This window comes from Triturus cristatus, chromosome 7, assembly GCF_964204655.1.
Source record: "Triturus cristatus chromosome 7, aTriCri1.1, whole genome shotgun sequence".
In the NCBI taxonomy this organism is placed as follows: domain Eukaryota; kingdom Metazoa; phylum Chordata; class Amphibia; order Caudata; family Salamandridae; genus Triturus; species Triturus cristatus.
In genome coordinates, this window is record NC_140590.1 from 1,801,941,319 (window position 1) to 1,801,963,624 (window position 22,306).

Consider the following 22,306-nt stretch of genomic DNA (forward strand, 5'->3'; position numbering starts at 1 on the left):
ATCTTACGTTAATGTTTTGTCAATGAATACATATGATAAAATATTTCTGAGTAAAAATTAATTTTTTCTGGCTGATCATTTAGTTAATTCCTCTGGAACAGTTATTATAACATTTACTTTCAATGCCATTACGCCAATTAGTATCTGACCATCTCCAACTCACAATATTTCATAGTATTCCTTGTTTTTGAATACTTCTTGGGGATTAACCCTATGGACTCCATGTGCGGGTGGTCGTGGGGATGGGGCTTGCCAGTGTTATTTGCTCATTCAGTACAATTCAGGGAGCAGCACCCTCCTGTTTCAAATAACAGAAGCTACCACTAGGCCTTACCCTTTTCCTCATGATCTATCTCACCACACAAATGGTCCCTCAGTCTTTCCAGCATCATCAACGCACTTCTGTCTGGGACTGTGGGATTCGGCGTAATGTAGGAAGTGGCTGAGAAGAAATAAAGATGACGTGAGTGTCAATTTTGGCAGTGAAATAAAGTTTAATAATATATATGCAATCCAGGAACACTTACAGATGAAACACCATTTTAATGCAAATGAGTGCCCATGAGAAAAACCCCAAAATTGTAGTAGATGTAGCATTAAATGCCAAGTATTTTCTGAATGTGGCACCACTGCATTAGCAACATGAGTGCTTGTAAGAACTCACTTCCAATGGAGACATCACTATCCTCCTTACGAAAAATGCTGATCCAGATTGACAGGGGATTGCACAAGCAGGTATCTTCCTCCATCAGAAGCCATTGCCAAGAACCACCAGGGGACCTAGGCTGAAGCACTGAGTAATCCCCGCAGCCCAGGAACATCTACCTCTGAAGCGTTGGATCGATATGGCTGAGTGTTTGATCAACGGAAACCACTCACTCTTTCATCTTACCCAGACATTTCTGACTTGAAGACAGAAATGCCATCCGCCATTTCAGGTGGTACCTCTTCTGTAGTGATTGCTCTTCTCTTTATACCGCAATAGCCAGAGATTCATTTTTTTTCTATTGTAGCAAAACATAAGTTTATTTTTACCCCCAAAGTTGACCTTGAAATTTCACATAGAAAGTCAACAAGAAGATAAACCTGAGAAATTAGGAAAATCATAAAGCAGAGTCTTCAAAAATGATGTGTGGTGGTGACCACTTGTGAGTTCACCTCCAATAGTGATAACTTGGTTCACCCAGGTGGTTACTAGTAGTACAAACATCATTATCATGGACCCTCATCTAATCTGTATCTCAAGAATGCCATTGAGATTGGCCTCTGTAGATTAAGTTGTTAGTGAAAAATGATGCTTCACTCAATGATATACAAATGTGAAACTTACAGTCTGGCTTTCTCTATTAGCGACTCTTTAACAAGGTAATATTAACAGCTTTATGAGTCCTGGAGCCACCATCATGGTGTTTAGTGCAATTCACGGCCAGAGTGAGGACACATTTATCAAATCATTAAGTGCACCTCTTATATTAGTCTTGATTATGGCAGATGGTCAGCTTTCGCTTACCTTCTTGTTTACTGTCGGGCTGCCTGCACACATGGTCTGCCATTTTTCCAAGCATCAGTGAGGCATTTTTATTTGTGAGAGTTGAATTATGTGACATCTGAAATGCTCCTGTTGGATGAATTTTAAGACATTTAATTTTTAATGCTTTTTATATGCTATGTTATGTGGATTTGAACAGCGTGCTAATCACCCATGAGTGTATCCACGCTTTAGATAAAGAATGCTATACATCATGTTAGAATCACATATAAGGCCGGAACACATATGAGATCCTCAATAAACATAAAACATCTGATGTTTCGAAAACATGCAAAGAATTAGGGTAGGAAAGCCCTAATGACAAATTATGTTTAATACATTAAAACATCAGGAGAACAACAGAATAATCCATGCAATTAAGGATCAATACAGCAAAATACATTGAAATGCAAAATCAATCAACCATATTTTCAAAACGTTTCTTAAAAACCTTTACTTCTAAAAGAATAGCTTTTATTAAAGATACCCAATTTTTCTAAATAAATGGAATACTTCACAACAGAGTGTGGTAAAGTATGGTATGCTCAACAAACCTATTAAAGAAGCAGGAGTATGTCAAGCTATTATAAAAAGGGTTGCAAAGGACTAGATGGGCTGGCAGTTTTTTGAAACATTATCTGGGCAGATTTCACCAGTCTGAAATGGAGTCTTCAAATGAAATACAGTCGTTAAAGTTTTTCTAAATTCTGCGAAGACGCAGGCACTGCTACTGCCCAAAACAGATAAAGAATATCTAATAACTACCCTGGGTCAGTTGTTAGTCCTAGATCATTAACTAACCTAGATCGTACATTACTTAGCCCATAAAGACCAATCTGGATTTATTTAAATCTAGGAATGGAGCAAATACTATTAGACAAACAGTGAACATGCCTTAACATACCAGAAATATGTCGGACAATCATCTTTTAGTAAGTTTAAAGCAGGAATCGGCTTATGACCATGCTTGTTAGAACTGTCTAACCGACAGAACTAAAACTAATGAATTTTGGAGCTATATGTTCTTTTAGAAGCAGTTATGCCCATTTTCGTTCCGTCTCTTCAATTTGACTCTTGTATACTTAGCAATTGCTATTGCAGCCAAAAGAGGTCTAGAGGAAGTAAGGGTAGACTCTTACACATTTTGCTGGGGAGTCGGTTCAAACGATTTTGAAAATATGAAGTACCAACAAAAGCTTTTTTACAAAAAGTTTAATGTTTAAGCTCAATATCTGGGAAATTACTCTCTGGAATATTTAGGCTTAATGCAAATATTGAAAATGCTTAACCAGTCAGAATAGGAGCACCTTTTGTTTAAAAGAAATCAAAGAAAACAAACTAGTTAGGATTAATGGTCATAAAACACATTGAAGCTATGGTTGCCTTAATTGTGAATAGACACTAAGCTGATCTAGCTATTGCCAGATGTTTTTTTATTGTAGTTTTAATAATCTAATCTCCCCTTGAGAACATTAGATGTCTACCAGTTCCAGCCTCAGAGGTCAATGTCTTACCAGGGAATTCAAACACTGAAGAGAAGAAAAGTATAGAGAGATAAAGCATGCAAGGGCAGAAAGAAACAAGTATTGACACTGCCAACTGTTTTTTTTTTTCGTAAGTCTAAATGCAACACTTGTGTTGAGCATCTGGATGTATCCTGTATATGATTCTGTAATGATGTGTCACACAACATTGAAACAAATGTGGTTTAGTGGTTAAGGCGAAATAGTGATTTGTAATATTAGCTTTTACATTTGACTGTACTTCATAATTATATATATATATATATATATATATATATATATATATATATATATATATATATATATATTACCTACTGGCGGTCGCCAGTAGGTAGATATAGTTAGGACCCTGTTTCCATAGGAAATCCGCAACATTCTATTTGGAATAACTTTGGCGCCGGTCGACGAATCCTCGCGAAATTTTCAAAATAGGTGGGGCGCTACGCTCCGCTCCTACCCTGAAAGTCTCGGGGGGATTCGTCAAGCAGGGGCCGAGAAAAAAGGGGGGTCCCAAAACGCGTTTTCCCCATGCATTTTTCCATAGGACCTTTAGACACAGCTACAGCCCGAACGGCTGAACAGAATTACTTGAAATTTGGCAGAGAGGTAGCCATAAGGTCAAGGAAGTGCCTTTTGCAGGTCTGGTGTAAATCTGTTCAGTATTTCCTGAGAAAATAGCATTTAAAAGCATATATATATGTGGGCGGAGCCTAACCACACATCTCATCCTGAGATCTGATTGGCTGTCAGCACTTCATCCAAGAAGTGTTGGCAGCCATCTTGGGACCAATATACATGATAGCACCTCATTAAAAAGCATTGCAGTTAATAGAAGGTTTTAAGACTTTAGTTACATTATAAATCATTTGTTGATGGTACCATACTCATTTTAGGAATTGTGGTATGTTCTAAGGTGATTTCACCATGTGAAAAAGCCTTCTGCTGGGATATCATGATTGAGAGAAAAATATTTTCTCATGCTTTTACCACAGAGGTTTGGAAGGTGATCTATAGGCTAAACTGAGAGCTTATTTTCTGTAAATTCACATTATCTTTCTCAGTCATGTGAGAATGAAGTCTGACATTCTCAGTAAAACATGTACATCCAACAAGGGCAGAGACTGTCAGTTGATTCCTTTGTGTTCTACTGCAGCTTCCCAGAGTGTTCCAAAGAACTACTAGAGCGCTAACAGTCCTACTTATGATAAACGTATGGCACACCTTAAGCCATCTTGCTTGGATTAAAGTGGTAACTCTTAAAACATTTAATTTAAAAAGGAACAAAATGAGGGGGTTCATTTTTCCATAAAAAGTATGATTAGTGCTGCAGAAAGAAAAATTAGGGCACATTTTGAGTGACTTCTCAAATCCTCTTCTATTTCATTAAAAAATTCTGACATGCAGACTGAAACATGCACTTTCAATACCAGCAGCAGTTTTCCCTGGTGAGCAGTAGCTTTACTACAGTGATCTAATGAGCAAAAAGAGTGCTAACATTCTGAATTTATGGCAAATGTGTGACACATCTGAATGCCTTCTTGATGGAATCAAAGTAAAAAACTGAAAGTATTTCCTACTGAGGAGACTGCAGTAAATGAGGAAATTAGGAAACTTCATAACAAATAAGTCTCCCAAGATGGCCACCAGAGACAAAAGAGCCCAAATGTAGCCCAAATATCACCCAGATGTAGCCCAAGTATAGCCCAATGACAGAATGTCCCAGAATGTTCTTAAAAACAACTAGAGCGCTTACTGTCTTCATTATGACAAAAGTAAGGCACACCTGAAGCCATCTTGATTGGAATAAACTGGTAACACTTAAAACATTTAATTTAAAAAGGAACACAATGAGGAGGTTCATTTTGCCATAGAAATTATGATTAATGCTGAAGAAAGAAAATGAGGGCACATTTTGAGTGACTTCTCAAATCCTCTTCTATTTCATTAAAAAATTCTGACATGCAGACTGAAACATGCACTTTTAATACCAGGAGCAGACTTCCATGGTGCAGTAGTTTTACTACAGTGATCTAATGAGCAACTAGAGTGCTAACATTCAGAATTTATGGCAAATGTGTGACATATCTGAATACCTTCATGATGGAATCAAAGTAAAAAACTGAAAGCATTTCCTACTGAGGAGACTGCAGTACATGAGGAAATTAGGAAACTTCATAACAAATAAATCTCCCAAGATGGCCACCGGAGACAAAAGAGCCCAAATGTAGCCCAAAATCACCCAGATGTAGCCCAAATATAGCCCAATGACAGAAGTGTGCAAAACACTTATTATTTTGTGTTTTTGCAGTGTTATATAGTGCAGACTTGTCAGGTATTGGAGTGCTTTACATGAGCATTGGTTACATCACACAAGAACAAATTCATTTTGGTTGTAGACATGGGGAGACTAAGTGATTTGACCAGAATCACAGAATGTCGAGCTGAAGCAGAAACTTCAACCTGGTTCCCCAGTTGCAAAGTCTGCAGTTCTGGAAGTAACACCACATCCTCTCCCCTAAGTGCAACATTTAATCAAGTGGTCAACTGGATAAAAAAACATAAAGATAACAAATAATTTAAAAGTGCTTTGTCGCTATTTGAAAACTCAGAAAATATGTCCTTATTTTAGTCTTTTAGAGCACTAACCATAATTTTGATGCCAATAAGACCCTCTCATATATGTAATTTCTAAAGGAAATGCTCTAGGTATTACAGTTTTGATTACATCAAGATGATGTCAGGCGTTCCACACTTTTGTAATAAATATAGAATGTTAGCAATCTAGTTGTTCATTAGGATACTGTTGAGAGGCAGAGGCCAGGGGCACGGACTCTGAAAATTGAAGGCAGGTAGGAGGGTGCAAAGGCAACAATTTAACCACACTGAGCAGGCAGGAAGGGCCGTGGAAGCACAACAGACTATGGAGGGCAGTGGAAAGGGGGGCAGGGGCAACAAACCAACAATACAGGACTTGCAAGAGAGGCTGTTGGAGGGAAGATCTATTACGGGTCAAGGAAGCTAGGGGCGGTCCCCAGATCCCCGGGAGCCACCACAGAACTGAGCAGGAGAGTGAGTCAGGGACAAAAGGGGCACCTTAATTTGAGCCGGGGTGCCTAGGAACGCTTGCTCCAAAAATGAAGAAAACAGACATATGAGACATGGAATTGGAGGCAGAATACAATGGCAGTTTAATGAGAAGATGCAACTTCAAAGAAACCGCAGAATAGAGACATAAAGTACAAAATACAGAATCCAGATAATCATACAGCTGTCATAATATTCTCTGTATCTCAATTAATGTACTGACAGAGAGAGAGAGAAAACACATCTATAAATGCATCATGAGAAACAAGTTACACCAAGGAAAATGTTACCTAGGAACACTCACGTTTACTCTTAGAGCAAGCATTCCTGCAATTACAATACAAAATCTTTTAAATGCAAAAGTAAAGAGAACAATGGTTAAACATAACATGACATTTCATATAGGTAAAATAGAATAAGATACTTCAAGCAAAGCAGAGCAAGACATTTTAAGCAAAGGAAGACAAGAGCTCCCAGCTCTTGGGGAAAACCTGCACTGCCTGTTAACCTACATACAGACGGCGAGGTAGTCCGTCGATATCTGTGGGTGCTCCCTTTTTATATCATTTTGTGGGCTCCTTTGCACGCTACATCTACCTACGTATGCTACCCAAAAGCTTCGTCTGCAGATTTTACCAGACATTTCGTCATTTACCCACTTAATGCTGACAATGGACTGGGTGAAAAGGTCAGTCTCTCAGGCCAATCGCTTATCGTAAGTTCCATAGAGCAAGCAGAAAATAATGGGTATTGTACGGGAATTCAATATATTCATGTATAAAATCTCCTCAGTTCTCCTAACTTGACGCTCTGCGGTTGCCACTTCCTTAAAAGCGGGAAACCTGCCCAGGAAGCAAGTACCAGTCCAGGATGCAGCCTACTGTATGTCGACAGCTTCAGGGGGATGTTGAACTTTGATACCGAGCACGGAGCACTCGGGTAGGGTGGGGGCTACTAGTTTGGATCAGAAGGCCTCGCAGACCTGCCTTCAGACTGCTATACACTAAAATTGCAGAGCTATGGTCAATTTAACAAAGAGGCCTACATATTGAACAGAAGGGCCTACACAGGGGTTTTATGCTGGCTGAGTGGTAAGGATGTCTCAGGATAATTATATAGCAACACAGGACCCGCTGGTCAATTTAATACGGCCTACAAATGCAGCTGGCAGGGCAAGGACAAGGGTCTCATGCTTCAGGTGTGGACAGAACGGGCCAGGGGCCCCCTGTGATACAAAATCTACCCTCCTTCAAGGCTGTGGCAATGTAATAGACCATTGTGGGCAGAAGGAAGAGGCAATGGTAGTACAACCATACATGCCAACAGACCCGATTCAGCCAGGAAACGTCCAATGTTTTTAAGCTCAAATGGGCTTTATTTGATCTGTCTCCTGTCTACAATATCCTCTTTTTCAATGTAACTCAAAGGGGAAAATCAATACCCCAGTTTTTTTTCAAAATCTCCCTCTTACCAAGTTCAAAATGTTCGCAAGTATGGTACATTGGATCATGGAAGGAAATGGGATAGGGACATGGACTTGGATAACAGAGGACAGGAGGGACATGGAGAGGTGCACCAAACTGACCCTGAAGGGCAGGCATCAGGGTTTGCAGCAGCACAATACACCACACAGGGCATGCAGGACGGGAGTGCAGCACAACAATCCATAGAAAGCAAGAGGGAGGGGACAGGACCATGCACATGGACAACAGAGAACAGAGGGGCAAGAGGCAATGGTAGCTAGCTGACCATAATGGACAGACAGGAGAGAAAGCTGCAGTATAACAGACCATAAAGGGCAGGAGGGACGGATCAGGGGCATTGCAATGGAACAGACAAGCCAGGAGGGAGGGAGTAGGGCTGGGGGCAAGGGGGCAGGGCAGGAGCAGCAAGATAGCCATGGAGGTCAGGCAGGATGGGCACTAGAAGCAAGACACACCATGAAGAGCAACAGTGAGACTGTGATGGCATACACACAGACCATGGAGGGAAGGTGGGAGGGGGTCAGGGGCAGCTAACTGACCACACAGGGGAGGTGGGAGGGGCCATGGCAGCACAGAAGACCATGCATGGCAAGTGGGAGGGTTAGTGGCAGCACAATGGCTATGATGGGCAAGAAGGAGGGTGGAGGGGCATGCACAAAGGACGATGGAGGATAGAAGGAAGGGTCAGGACCTGTGCACAGACAAGAAAGTTCAGGGGAAGGGACCTCACAACAGACCACACGGGGCAGGCAGGAGGAGCAGTTGCAGCACAACAGACCAGGGAGGGCAGAAGGGTGTGGCAGTACAATGGACCATGTAGGACAGGAGGAAGAGGATAGGGGCATGGCATGTGGACAGGCAGGGTGGAGGTGGCAGGGACAGGTTACAGTCATCTGACAATGCTAGGCAGGTGGGAGGGGAGTGGCAGCTCAACAGAACACTCAGAGTAGATAGGAGTGGCAGGTCCATGGGACATGGTGGGCAAAAAGGATGGAGCAGGGGCATGCACAAAGACATCGGAGGGCAGGGGGAAGGAGAATAGGGGCAGCAAGCTAAGCACAGAGTTTAAGCAGGAGGTCAATGATGGGGCATAGAATTGGGCAATGGAGGGCAGGAGGAGTGGACTGGTACATCATACTAAATTGAGGGCAGTGGCAGCACATCAGACCATGCATGGCAGGAGGGAGGAGGCTAGTCCATGGATTCACACAACAGTGGATAGGGAGGAAGGGGATGGGGCAGCAAGCTAACTGTTCAGAGAAGGCGGGTATTAGGAACTTTATTGTTTTTAAAACATTGTGTCTGTGCGAACTACTTAAAATATGAACAAGTATGCAGCATAATCTCACTTTTATTCAGGAAGAAGAGGACGTTTGTGACTGTGACTCCGGGCTCACTTGGCAGAAACACCCCCTGACCCTCCACCCCCTATCGCAAAATGTAATGCCCGTGAAAAGGGTAGGTGAACACAGTGTTATATAGAACATAGTCCTGAGAGCACGATTGAAAATGAAAACTAGATATAGTGTATGGTATAAACTATGCACCAAAAAGTGTGATATAAGATGAACCGGGCGTGAAATATAATATGCAATACATTGTGCGCAATGACAGATTCATGGGAGAGCGCGAGATAGCACAGGCACTAGCGCGTGCTATGCGATATGCGCCTTGGAGTGTAATATGCACAGGGCAGTGTTGTGTAACCTAACTAGTCTCTAAAGTTGTAATATAAAATATGTGCTGGGGAGTGTAACGTTGCATATGCACTGTGACAAAGATATGGATCCCAGATTGTAATATGTATGGCATAGCACTGTGCGTTATAACATAGGCATCGAGAAAGGCACGTTAGATGGGGCAATATAACCCGTGCGAAGACAAGTGTGGCATGACATATTCACGGGGTGGTGTTACAGTGCACATGGGCTAGAGAGTGTCATAGCATATGCACTAGCTAGTGGAATACAACACAGAGGTGTGTGGCACTCGGCAGGCAATGGTGGGTGTAACACAGCATTGGGCTCTGTCAGGAGCACGCTGTGACTCTCAAGTGATGTTCGTCCCCTTTCCAGAGAGTAAAATAAAAAGTATTACACATCCGGCAGTGGATGTGTGTTTTATTAACCGTGAGGGGGGTTTCTTGCATAGTTTTGGTCGAATTTTTGTCGAATCCCCTTTGAATGGCTTGGTGTGCATGTGTATTAAATGTGCCCGTCAATAGCTACCCATGTTTGTATAAATAAACGACAAGGGTGTCTACCAGGATTAGGCACGGTAGGGCATCAGACATGTCAGAGCTTCACTAGTGGTGTAAATACATTCCACGTGGATTCATTGCATGCATAGTCGCCTTTTAATGAATATCACGCAAATCGTCATGGTGATAGGTACGTACGGTTTGTCCAGCATGTCCTAGGTGTGTCTATAAATATATTTTTTAAAAATAATAAAAAACAGTGGCCGGCCCTGGGGATTGGGGTCAAAAAAATATAATTAGGAGACTGGCTCTGGGGGATGGGGTCATCAGGGCCAATAAATTAGAATAAGAAGGGGAACCAAACAGCCCCCCTTCTTAAAAAACTAAAATAAATAAAAGACTGGCATCGTGCCGGAGGCCATGCCCCCTCCGTGCAGCACTCTGCAAACGCGCCCCCAACAGGCATCTCCAGTATGCGCCAGGGAGCTGCGCTGCAGCCAGGTGTTCTGAGGCCAAGCCCCTTTTTACACCTCTCTGCAACGCAGCTCTGTGGCGCTTACTGGAGGTACCTAGTGGTCTAGTTTGACCCTAGGGACCCTTAGGATTCAGGGGGACTTAATCTCTCAACTTAGAACAGCCACAGGGCGCGTTTACACAGTGGTGAAGGGAGGGGACGGGGCCTGAGGTGACGTGTGCAAACACGCACTATGGCACGTTTTAAATTGGGGATATAATTTCCCTTCAATACTGAGGGCCCCTGGGGGCTAACTAGCCCACCAAGTGCTTCCAGTAAGCGCCACTGAGCTGCATTGCAGAGAGGTGGTCCAGGCCGTGCCACTTTTTACACTTCTCTGCAACGCAGCTCTGTGGCACTTACTGGAGGTACCTAGTGTGCTAGTTGGACCCTAGGGACCCTCAGGATTCAAATGAACTTAATCTCCCAACTAAAAATGGACACAGGGCGTGTTTACACAGTGGTGATGGGAGGGGACGAGGCCTGAGTTAACGTGTGCAAAAACGCCCTGTGGCCTGTTTTAAGAGGTAGTTTTAATCCCCATGCCCTATTATACACTAGGGGCTTACAGAGGAGGTCATGCTAATCACAGGGGGACCCCAACGCATAATGTTCCCTAGTGTATGTAGGTGTTTTCACTGTATTCTAAGTGTCTTTTAACATAGCACTGGCTCTAGGACTGGTTAGTCAGACTCAGTTACCACCAGTATCCGTCTGAAAAAGTTGAGGGTACAGGATGATTTTGCAACAAGGCTTCTTTCTGCTCTTCTTTTTGTTCTTTCTGCACGTTATCCTTCTTCCTGCACTTATCTTCGTATTTGAGGACTTCTGTTGCTTCTTTCTGCACTTCTTTTGTTTCTTTCTGTGCATTTTTTCTTCTTTCTTCACATGTCCTATCTCTGTAGGCATAGTTAGAAATTAGCATTTAAAAAACCTTTGAAATTCACAGAAAAAACCATAGGTTTCAGGCACGTTATAGTTAGGAATTAGCATTTAAAAAACCTCAGAAATTCACTGAAAAAACCATAGGTTTCAGGGGTGTTATAGTTAGCTGGACTTTTCACTTGTACAAAACCATTGAAATTCTCCCGTTATAGTTAGTTCAGCTAACTATAACTCGCGCGCCCGCAATGCACTGCTGATGACGTCACATATTACATCACTCATGACATGGTCAGTGACATCACTCATGACATCACTGATGACATCTCAAATGACATCACTGATGACATCACTGATGACATCATCCTTGTGATAGAGTGGCAGACCTCCTCTTCCCCTAATATAACCTTTGATACACACATTCAAAAATAGAAATTAAAATTTTAAAAACAATGGACATACCAATACCAGTTACAACAACCTATACAGTAATTCTAAGATCCACATACACATCCACTCATTCACCAACAGTCCTATACAGTCACTCATACATGTACTCACTCATCATATGTACTCATACACCTATACATCCTGTTACACAATGCCACTCATCCATAGAGGTGCTCACACACATAGTCACTCATGCTAATAAAGAATCAAACATACATTTACTTGCATATACAGTTATACACACACCACCACACTTACTTCTACGGAAACTTACACATACTTAGTCTTTTAAACAATCACTTATAGAAACACATACTTATTCATATAGGAACTCTTTCAATCTCTCACTGTCACATATACTCGCTTATATACACCAATAGTCACATATACTAGTTTAAAACATATGTAGTTACTCATAAAGACACTATTGAGACAGTCATTCACTCACTAACACACCCATACACTCACTCATCCACCCATAGAGTCCTGCACACATGCTGTCTTCAACACATACAAAGAGTGAGTCATTCATTCATGCACCTATGCACTACGTAATACCCCCACCGAACCATGCAGACACTCAGACTGATACTCATAAAACCAACTAATAACCTATATAAACACCCATGTAGCTACTCACCAACCCATGCAGCCACTTATACACAAAGTGAGAGACTGATACAGATATTTACATATTTAAACATTACTCACTAAGCCATGTATTCACTATGAAACACTTAATCAGTCAGTTACACAATCAATTTTTCAAAAACAAATCATCCATTTAGACACTTATATACCCATTTATTCTTCCATCGACCTTGAGATATACATATATAAAACATATTTAATTTTCAGAAACACACACATTCACTGGATGATGTCATCAGTGATGTCATCAGTGATGTCATTTGAGATGTCATCAGTGATGTCATGAGTGATGTCACTGACCATGTCATGAGTGATGTAATATGTGACGTCATCAGCAGTGCATTGCGGGCGCGCGAGTTATAGTTAGCTGAACTAACTATAACGGGAGAATTTCAATGGTTTTGTACAAGTGAAAAGTCCAGCTAACTATAACACCCCTGAAACCTATGGTTTTTTCAGTGAATATATATATATATATATATATATATATATATATATATATATATATATATATATATTACCTACTGGCGGTCGCCAGTAGGTAGTTATAGTTAGGACCGTGTTTCCATAGGAAATCCGCAACATTCTATTTGGAATAACTTTGGCGCCAGTTAACGAATCCTCGCGAAATACTCAAAATAGGTGGGGCGCTCCGTTCAGCTCCTTCCCTGAAAGTCTCGAGGGGGATTCGTCAAGCGGGGGCTGAGAAAAAGGGGGGGTCCCAAAACGTGTTTTCCCTATGCATTTTTCCATAGGACCTTTAGTCCGAGCTACAGCCCGAACGGCTGAACAGAATTACTTGTAATTTGGCAGAGAGGTAGTCCGCAGGTCAAGGATGTGCCTTTTGTAGGTCTGGTGTAAATCTGTTCAGTAGTTCATGATAAAATAGCATTTAAAGCAATATATATATCTGTAAGCGCGCTCCGTGCGCTTACGGTAAGCTTACCGTACGCGTACGGTGCCGTGCGCGAGCTCAAATCTGATTGGTTGTCACATGACTGTAAACATTTGAATCGGACGAAATCAGGAAGTGTCGGCCGCCATTTCGTGTGTTTCACACAGAAAAAAAAAGGGAGATAACGTGAAAAGGGGGCAAGGAAGAGAGTTACAGACCCCTAACATTTGAAAGGGGGTCAAAGAAGGACACAAAAGTACGAAAAATACATTTATTAATTTTTAAAAAAAATCACGGAGTGCGCGTACGGTAAGCTTACCGTACGCGTACGGCAGAAAAAAAAAATAAAAAAATAATCAAATTCAGATTTAAGTGTTTAGATATTAGGGGGCTCTAAAAAGAGCCGTTGTGTTTATGAAGTGATTTTTTAGTGGTACCTACAAGTAAGTACCGATGCAGAGTCTAAGGTTCAAGAGGAAGACTTTGTTCCCTTCATTAGTGAAGTGTACACCATCTCCTCTATAAATGTCTTGCATGTTGTAACGCAAGTTGTTGTGGTAAATGGAACCCATACCATTGTCTCGGAGGAAAGCAGAAACAGATTTGTTGACGTGCTTTCTTGCTTTGTCAATCTGTGGACAACATTGATTGGACCAGTTCCATTTTTGCCTTTGGCATATGTTAGAATACGCAAAGGCAGTTTTAGGGAAAAGTGAAAACAGTTGTGCAAAGGTCTCCTTCATAAGCATTTCCAGACCTACCCCAGTCAAAGTGCCTAGGTCATTGCCACCACAGTGCACTATTATGAGGTCAGGGTGTTGGATTTGCATGAAGGATTTCACCAATGGCATCAATTGGTGCCACTTTAACCCTCTCTGACCAATCCATTTAATGTCTACATTTGGCAAAGCAAGGTCTCTCACCATACCTGTTTTTTCTGCATACTTTTCACTCCAGAAGACATAGCTGTGACCTACAATCCACACTGTGAACATCTTCAAAGGAGATCTGGATGCACTCAGGAGGTGTATTTCTGTGGAATGGGAAAATGAAATGAAAGACAGTTTGGAAATGGAGGCATACATATTTTTTTTAAATAAAAAGAACTCATTGGCTGTTTCACACCATTCTACACTAAAAACTAGGCTGTATGTGTAAATTTATAGAAGCATGTTTTGTATTGGTAGAGAAAAATGTGTTACCAAAGAACATTACTATGGATTTGCTGTTAGGTTTGAAAAGTCAAGCACTCTTGCTCTTTGGAAATGAAACATTGTGTGGTGAACTTCTGACCTGACTCCACACAGCAGTGTTCCATGAGCTGTTGCTATGGTAGCAGGCAGAAGTCAAGTTGGGGGAAGGGTACTTTTGGAAAAGGGTTGGTTTTCAACCAATAGAAATGTGTGATTTCATTTGAAAAAAGGGGGAAGCACTGAGATTTGTAATTAACATGTATATGTGTGGAAAAAGAGAGGGAAACATTGCCATTATCTGGTTCTGCTGAGAGGAGAGAGGTGTACAGAACAGAGATCCTGGCTCTGATAATCTGCTGTTTGAGTGCCACATTTCCTTCACAACTAACTAATTTTAAAGGTGAGTTATGAGTTTGAGAGGGGATGTATGTGGTAAATTTAAGAAATGAATAATAGAATTGGGATTCCTTTTGTTGAAGTTGTGTTTTTCATTTTGTGTTTTGGGAGAAATTTAAATGTAAGGAACATGTAAAATATTATGGACTATGTTTTCACCATAAATTAAGGTGTACTTGTATGAATGAGGAATACTGTTTTCTGCATAGAATCAGAAGATGACTCTGTGTGCAAAGAGGAATTGTTGACAGAGATTTATTGCGTATTACTCTGGTAATTTTAGATTTGCATTAGTAGGAAAGGGGCAGCAATTTTTCTGCAGAAGCAGACTCTTAGCACACACCCAGCTGCTTATCCTGTAGAATCATGCATAGTATTCACAACCGAGTGGTGTTTGAGGTTGCAGTGAGTAATGCAAATACATTCAACATCACTAAGGCTGGTTGCCTTTGCTGGAGTGTAGTCATTCACCCAGGTTACACATGTTCCTGGTCAAAAAAAGCTGTTTGGACATGTGCTTTTTTCAGACTATGAAAAGTGGATTCAAAATGTGTCAGACTGTAAAAGTACTTATCACTTGCCAAAAAAAAGAGTAGTAAGTGTGCTTTCAAATTGGCAAAGAAATTTCGTTTTCTGCCTAATATCAAACCATGACTCTGTGTGCAAAGAGGAATAGTTGACAGAGATTTATTGCGTATTACTCTGGTAATTTTAGATTTGCATTAGTAGGAAAGGGGCAGCAATTTTTCTACAGAAGCAGACTCTTAGCACACACCCAGCTGCTTATCCTGTAGAATCATGCATAGTATTCACAACCGAGTGGTGTTTGAGGTTGCAGTGAGTAATGCAAATACATTCAACATCACTAAGGCTGGTTGCCTTTGCTGGAGTGTAGTCATTCACCCAGGTTACACATGTTCCTGGTCAAAAAAAGCTGTTTGGACATGTGCTGTTTTCAGATTCTGAAAAGTAGATTGAAAATATGTCAGACTGTAAAAGTACTTATCACTTGCCAAAAAAAGAGTAGTAAGTGTGCTTTCAAATTGGCAAAGAAATTTTGTTTTCTGCCTAATATCAAACCATGACTCTGTGTGCAAAGAGGAATTGTTGACAGAGATTTATTGCGTATTACTCTGGTAAGTTTAGATTTGCATTAGTAGGAAAGGGGCAGCTATTTTTCTGCAGAAGCAGACTCTTAGCACACACCCAGCTGCTTATCCTGAAGAATCATGCATAGTATTCACAACTGAGTGGTGTTTGAGGTTGCAGTCAGTAATGCAAATACATTCAACATCACTAAGGCTGGTTGCCTTTGCTGGAGTGTAGTCATTCACCCAGGTTACACATGTTCCTGGTCTCAAAAAGCTGTTTGGACATGTGCTGTTTTCAGATTCTGAAAAGTGGATTGAAAATGTGTCAGACTGTAAAAGTACTTATCACTTGCCAAAAAAAGAGTAGTAAGTGTGCTTTCAAATTGGCAAAGAAATTTCGTTTTCTGCCTAATATCAAACCATGACTCTGTGTGCAAAGAGGAATTGTTGACAGAGATTTATTGCGTATTACTCTGGTAATTTTAGATTTGCATTAGTAGGAAAGGGGCAGCAATTTTTCTGCAGAAGCAGACTCTTAGCACACACCCAGCTGCTTATCCTGTAGAATCATGCATAGTATTCACAACCGAGTGGTGTTTGAGGTTGCAGTGAGTAATGCAAATACATTCAACATCACTAAGGCTGGTTGCCTTTGCTGGAGTGTAGTCTTTCACCCAGGTTACACATGTTCCTGGTCAAAAAAAGCTGTTTGGACATGTGCTGTTTTCAGATTCTGAAAAGTAGATTGAAAATATGTCAGACTGTAAAAGTACTTATCACTTGCCAAAAAAAGAGTAGTAAGTGTGCTTTCAAATTGGCAAAGAAATTTCGTTTTCTGCCTAATATCAAACCATGACTCTGTGTGCAAAGAGGAATTGTTGACAGAGATTTATTGCGTATTACTCTGGTAAGTTTAGATTTGCATTAGTAGGAAAGGGGCAGCTATTTTTCTGCAGAAGCAGACTCTTAGCACACACCCAGCTGCTTATCCTGAAGAATCATGCATAGTATTCACAACTGAGTGGTGTTTGAGGTTGCAGTCAGTAATGCAAATACATTCAACATCACTAAGGCTGGTTGCCTTTGCTGGAGTGTAGTCATTCACCCAGGTTACACATGTTCCTGGTCTCAAAAAGCTGTTTGGACATGTGCTGTTTTCAGATTCTGAAAAGTAGATTGAAAATGTGTCAGACTGTAAAAGTACTTATGACTTGCCAAAAAAAGAGTAGTAAGTGTGCTTTCAAATTGGCAAAGAAATTTCGTTTTCTGACTAATATCAAACCATGACTCTGTGTGCAAAGATGAATTGTTGACAGAGATTTATTGCGTATTACTCTGGTAATTTTAGATTTGCATTAGTAGGAAAGGGGCAGCTATTTTTCTGCAGAAGCAGACTCTTAGCACACACCCAGCTGCTCATCCTGAAGAATCATGCATAGTATTCACAACTGAGTGGTGTTTGAGGTTGCAGTGAGTAATGCAAATACATTCAACATCACTAAGGCTGGTTGCCTTTGCTGGAGTGTAGTCATTCACCCAGGTTACACATGTTCCTGGTCTCAAAAAGCTGTTTGGACATGTGCTGTTTTCAGATTCTGAAAAGTGGATTGAAAATGTATCAGACTGTAAAAGTACTTATCACTTGCCAAAAAAAGAGTAGTAAGTGTGCTTTCAAATTGGCAAAGAAATTTCGTTTTCTGCCTAATATCAAACCATGACTCTGTGTGCAAAGAGGAATTGTTGACAGAGATTTATTGCGTATTACTCTGGTAATTTTAGATTTGCATTAGTAGGAAAGGGGCAGCAATTTTTCTGCAGAAGCAGACTCTTAGCACACACCCAGCTGCTTATCCTGTAGAATCATGCATAGTATTCACAACCGAGTGGTGTTTGAGGTTGCAGTGAGTAATGCAAATACATTCAACATCACTAAGGCTGGTTGCCTTTGCTGGAGTGTAGTCATTCACCCAGGTTACACATGTTCCTGGTCAAAAAAAGCTGTTTGGACATGTGCTGTTTTCAGATTCTGAAAAGTAGATTGAAAATGTGTCAGACTGTAAAAGTACTTATCACTTGCCAAAAAAAGAGTAGTAAGTGTGCTTTCAAATTGGCAAAGAAATTTCTTTTTCTGCATAAAATCACACCATGAGTCTCTGTGCACACAGGAATTGTTTTTAGATATTTAATTTGTGATGGTTTTATTGTGATTTTCACTTGTAGGAAAGGGGTACATAGTATTTTAAGATTTGAAAAGATCATAAAAAATATAGTAATATATTTAAATAAAATGAAGGAATTTTTTTTTAGTTTCTTTCAGGTATTGCTGAAGAGCAGTGAACAAAATTTAAGATGCCTACAAAATCCAGAGTAAGGAAAAACCAGAAAAAAAATCTATATTTGAAGACAACTGGAGGACCTAAGTTAGTTGGAGATGCTCATGTTGGGAAAAAGAGAAAGTCTTCTGGTAAGCAGACAAAAGATTTTTTTAAAAATATCTTCAAAAAAAGGAAAAATGTACAAAATGTCTGTACTGGAAATACTGTTTTAAATAGAAAACAACAGGAAAAAATTGAGCATTTAGTTAATGCAAATATACCTTCAGAAACAATAAAGATTAACTTAAGAAGAAAAACAGCGTTTAAAGAGATTCGTAGAAAAATGTTTCAGAGAAGAGTTATGTCCAATTTGATAAAGGATGTGAAGTAATATAAGAAAAAAGCAAAATTTTATAAGAGAAAAAAAGAAATTGAAGCCATTGTAGCAAAGGCTTTAGAATTAAAAAGGAAATTATTCATTCTAATTTTGAACAGGATGCGTACATTAGATAAAATGGTCAATGTACTGAAATCACAAAGCAAAAGGAAAAGACTAGTGAAAAGAACAAACTTTTGTAAAGTGTTTTTAGGAGAATGGATGCATAGTTCAAGTAGTGAACCTTTTTTTAATGAAGAGAGTTATCTTCAAAGTAATTGTTTGCTGCATGCAGTTGACACCAGAGGTCGTGCTTATGAAGTGAAAAATGGTTGTATAATGGAGAAGGAGAAAATGGTTCCAAGAGATGAGGAACAAGTGATGGCGGATGAGGTTATGGGGAGACGTCCTAAAGCCCCAGTGTATACTTGGAATTGTAGTAGTATTTGCACTGTGCGTCAGGAATCTATTAATAAATTTCGTGAGTTTCAAAGAGAATATAGTCAAAAAAGTGTTAAACAGAAGATTAAGGTGCTTCAAAGTCTAGATCCATGCAGAGTGAGAGAGAATACTGGTTTGCAAGGACACTCTCTGGCTTGTATATCTAGGAAAGTGTGTCAAAGTGTTTTTCACCATTTTAGGATGCTGGCAGTTCATCATACTGAAATGAGAAAGTTTGTGAGACGATTGTATTTTGCTAAAAGTCCAGCAATAAAGTTAGATGAATTGAATAGGGCTCTGTTCCGTGGATCGGTATCAGATGTAGAGAAGGTTACTGATGAAATTCAGTTTAGTTACTTTGGTCCAGAACAAGAGAGTGCAGGTAATGACACAGTTATCGAGGAAGATGTGGAAGAGAATGTAGAACCCTCTGTAAGTAAGAAATTTGATAATCAAATGACAAAATTTGCAATCATCTCTAATGAAAGACCAAATATTACTTGTATTTGTTGCCGCAGAACTCATTATAAAAATCAAACCAGGAATGTTGATCTCTACAGAAAAAGTGAAGAAGAAGATAATTATAAGTGGAAGGATTTTGCAACATATATATTTCTGAAAAATTGTTTTGATTTGGGTGAAGATCAGCGTATTTGTAAATACTGTTATAACAAGTTAGAAGAAAATAGAATGCCGACCAGAGCTGTACATAATAATTTAGAATTGCATGATATTCCTGCTGAACTTTCTGATTCTGATACTTATGAGTCTATACTCATTCAATGTGTCCATCCGTTCCAGACTATAGTACGTATGGAGCCAAAAACCGGTAAATTACCTCCTTCAGATTTACAGAGAGGTTTAAAAGGTAGAGTTGTCTATTTGCCATTGGATTTGAAAAAAAATATGGAAACTATTGATGCAGATACTTTGGAAACTGAACCATTAGTTATAATGGTTAATGGTGTACCTACAAAGAACAAGAAAATTTGGCAGGAGTTGGTGGATGTACGGAAAGTACAAAGAGCAAATTTGTATTTGAAAAAAAAAAAAATGGTATGAATCAATTTATATAGAAGAAGAAGAAGAAGATTTACAAGAAGACACAGAAACACCAACTGGTCAAATTGAAAAAGTGGACAAGTCAAAGGAAGAAGAAATTTATGAACATTTTAGCATACATCTTCTTCATTCAAAAGAAGTTATGGGAGACACTATTGATCTGTTTCAGATGAAGAAAGCAAAAGGAACTCCCGTGAGTGTATGGGAGGAGAGCTTGGAAGCTCAATGTTTTCCCCAGCTGTTTCCTACAGGAAAAGGAGGACGATACGATGAACGTCCAGAACAGATTCCAGCTTCTGAGTATCGGACTACAAGACTATATGCAGAAGATCCAAGATTTCGTCAAAGTATTCCTTATTTGTTCCATCTTTTATTTGAAAGCGACTTGTCTGCATTATCTTATGCAGTAAATCACATTTTAAAAAGTGGAGTACATTTACAAAATGTGTCTGCTAAGGATTTTATGGAGAAAGTGCAGCACCGAGATGATCATTTGGAAACACAACTGATCAATCTGATGGCTTGTCAGCGTGGGACAAATGAATATTGGTACCGACGCCATGGTGAATTAAAATGCATGTTACGGAATTTAGGAACTCCAACATGGTTCCTTACCCTAAGCTGTGCTGAGTACGCTTGGGATGATTTACTGGATTTTCTACGAAAGGCCAATTCAAACATTAAAAACATCCACTACAAGACAGCAGGAGAACTGTGCTCATTGGATCCGGTTAATGTTTGCAGATATTTCAATCATAGATTTGAGGCTATGATGTGCTTCATCTGCAATAAAAAAAATCCAACTCTTGGAGAAGTAGTGGATTTCTTTTGGAGAAAAGAGTACCAAGCAAGAGGTGCTCCTCATATTCATATGCTGTTGTGGATCAAGGATGCCCCAAAATTTGGAACAGAATCTGATGATGCTGTTTTAAGTTTCATCGAAGAATATGCAACATGTGCTATACCAAAAAGCACAGAAGAGAAAAAGTTAAAGGAGCAAGTTTTACGTTTCCAAAGTCATCGGTGTGGAAAATACTGTCGACGGAAGTACAAGAGCAAAGATAAATTCTACACTAAGGTGCCAATTACGATCCGGTAAAAAAATTCCCCCGTGCGACTCGTATCCGGTCTTTTTACCGTACGAATCGTACAAGTGACGTACGAACTGGCAATCACGATTTGCATGGTAAAAAGTCCATACGAACCGCATCGGGAATGATTTCCCACACGTCCTCGGGTCGGAAAATGTGTCCGACACGTCCTCGGACGATTTACCGTACAAATGGGAAAGGTGAAGTCCGACCGAGGAATCACGATCCATCCCGTGCGTCCGATGTTACAACCGTATGGAAAAAACACCGTCCGCACCGAACTCCCATAGCAACCATGGAGACATGTGCCCGCATACGCGCCCAACACTCCCCCCTGCCCCCGTACGTCCGAGACGTACCCCTGTGTATGTACACCCCCACCCGTGTATGTACACCCCAGTACGTTCGAGTCGAACCCCCACCCCTGTGCGTGTCGTACCACCGTCTATGTACACCCCAGTACGTTCGAGTCGAACCCCCACCCCTGTACGTGTCTGACCCCCATGTATGTACACCCCAGTACGTTCGAGTCGCACCCCCACCCCTGTACGTGTCGTACCACCGTCTATGTACACCCCAGTACGTTCGAGTCGTACCCCCACCCCTGTACGTGTCGTACCACCGTCTATGTACACCCCAGTACGTTCGAGTCGAACCCCCACCCCTGTACGTGTCCGACCCCCATGTATGTACACCCCAGTACGTTCGAGTCGTACCCCCACCCCTGTACGTGTCGTACCACCGTCTATGTACACCCCAGTACGTTCGAGTCGAACCCCCACCCCTGTACGTGTCGTACCACCGTCAATGTACACCCCAGTACGTTCGAGTCGAACCCCCACCCCTGTACGTGTCGTACCACCGTCAATGTACACCCCAGTACGTTCGAGTCGAACCCCCACCCCTGTACGTGTCTGACCCCCATGTATGTACACCCCAGTACGTTCGAGTCGTACCCCCACCCCTGTACATGTCGTACCACCGTCTATGTACACCCCAGTACGTTCGAGTCGTACCCCCACCCCTGTACGTGTTGTACCACCGTCTATGTACACCCCAGTACGTTCGAGTCGAACCCTCACCCCTGTACGTGTCCGACCCCCATGTATGTACACCCCAGTACGTTGGAG

At 40.9% G+C, this 22,306-nt stretch overlaps 1 protein-coding gene across 1 annotated transcript in view; it reads right to left on the reverse strand.

Annotated features, from left to right (window-relative positions):
- LOC146813213 (uncharacterized) overlaps positions 1 to 22,306 on the reverse strand; it is a 174,018-nt gene that overhangs the window by 64,525 nt on the left and 87,187 nt on the right. The window contains exons 3-4 of the mRNA XM_085615313.1: positions 1,511 to 1,618; positions 335 to 442 (exon numbers count right to left, since the gene is read on the reverse strand). Of these exons, the coding sequence (XP_085471439.1) occupies positions 335 to 442; positions 1,511 to 1,618 (216 nt within the window). The remainder of the gene's footprint in view (positions 1 to 334; positions 443 to 1,510; positions 1,619 to 22,306) is intronic.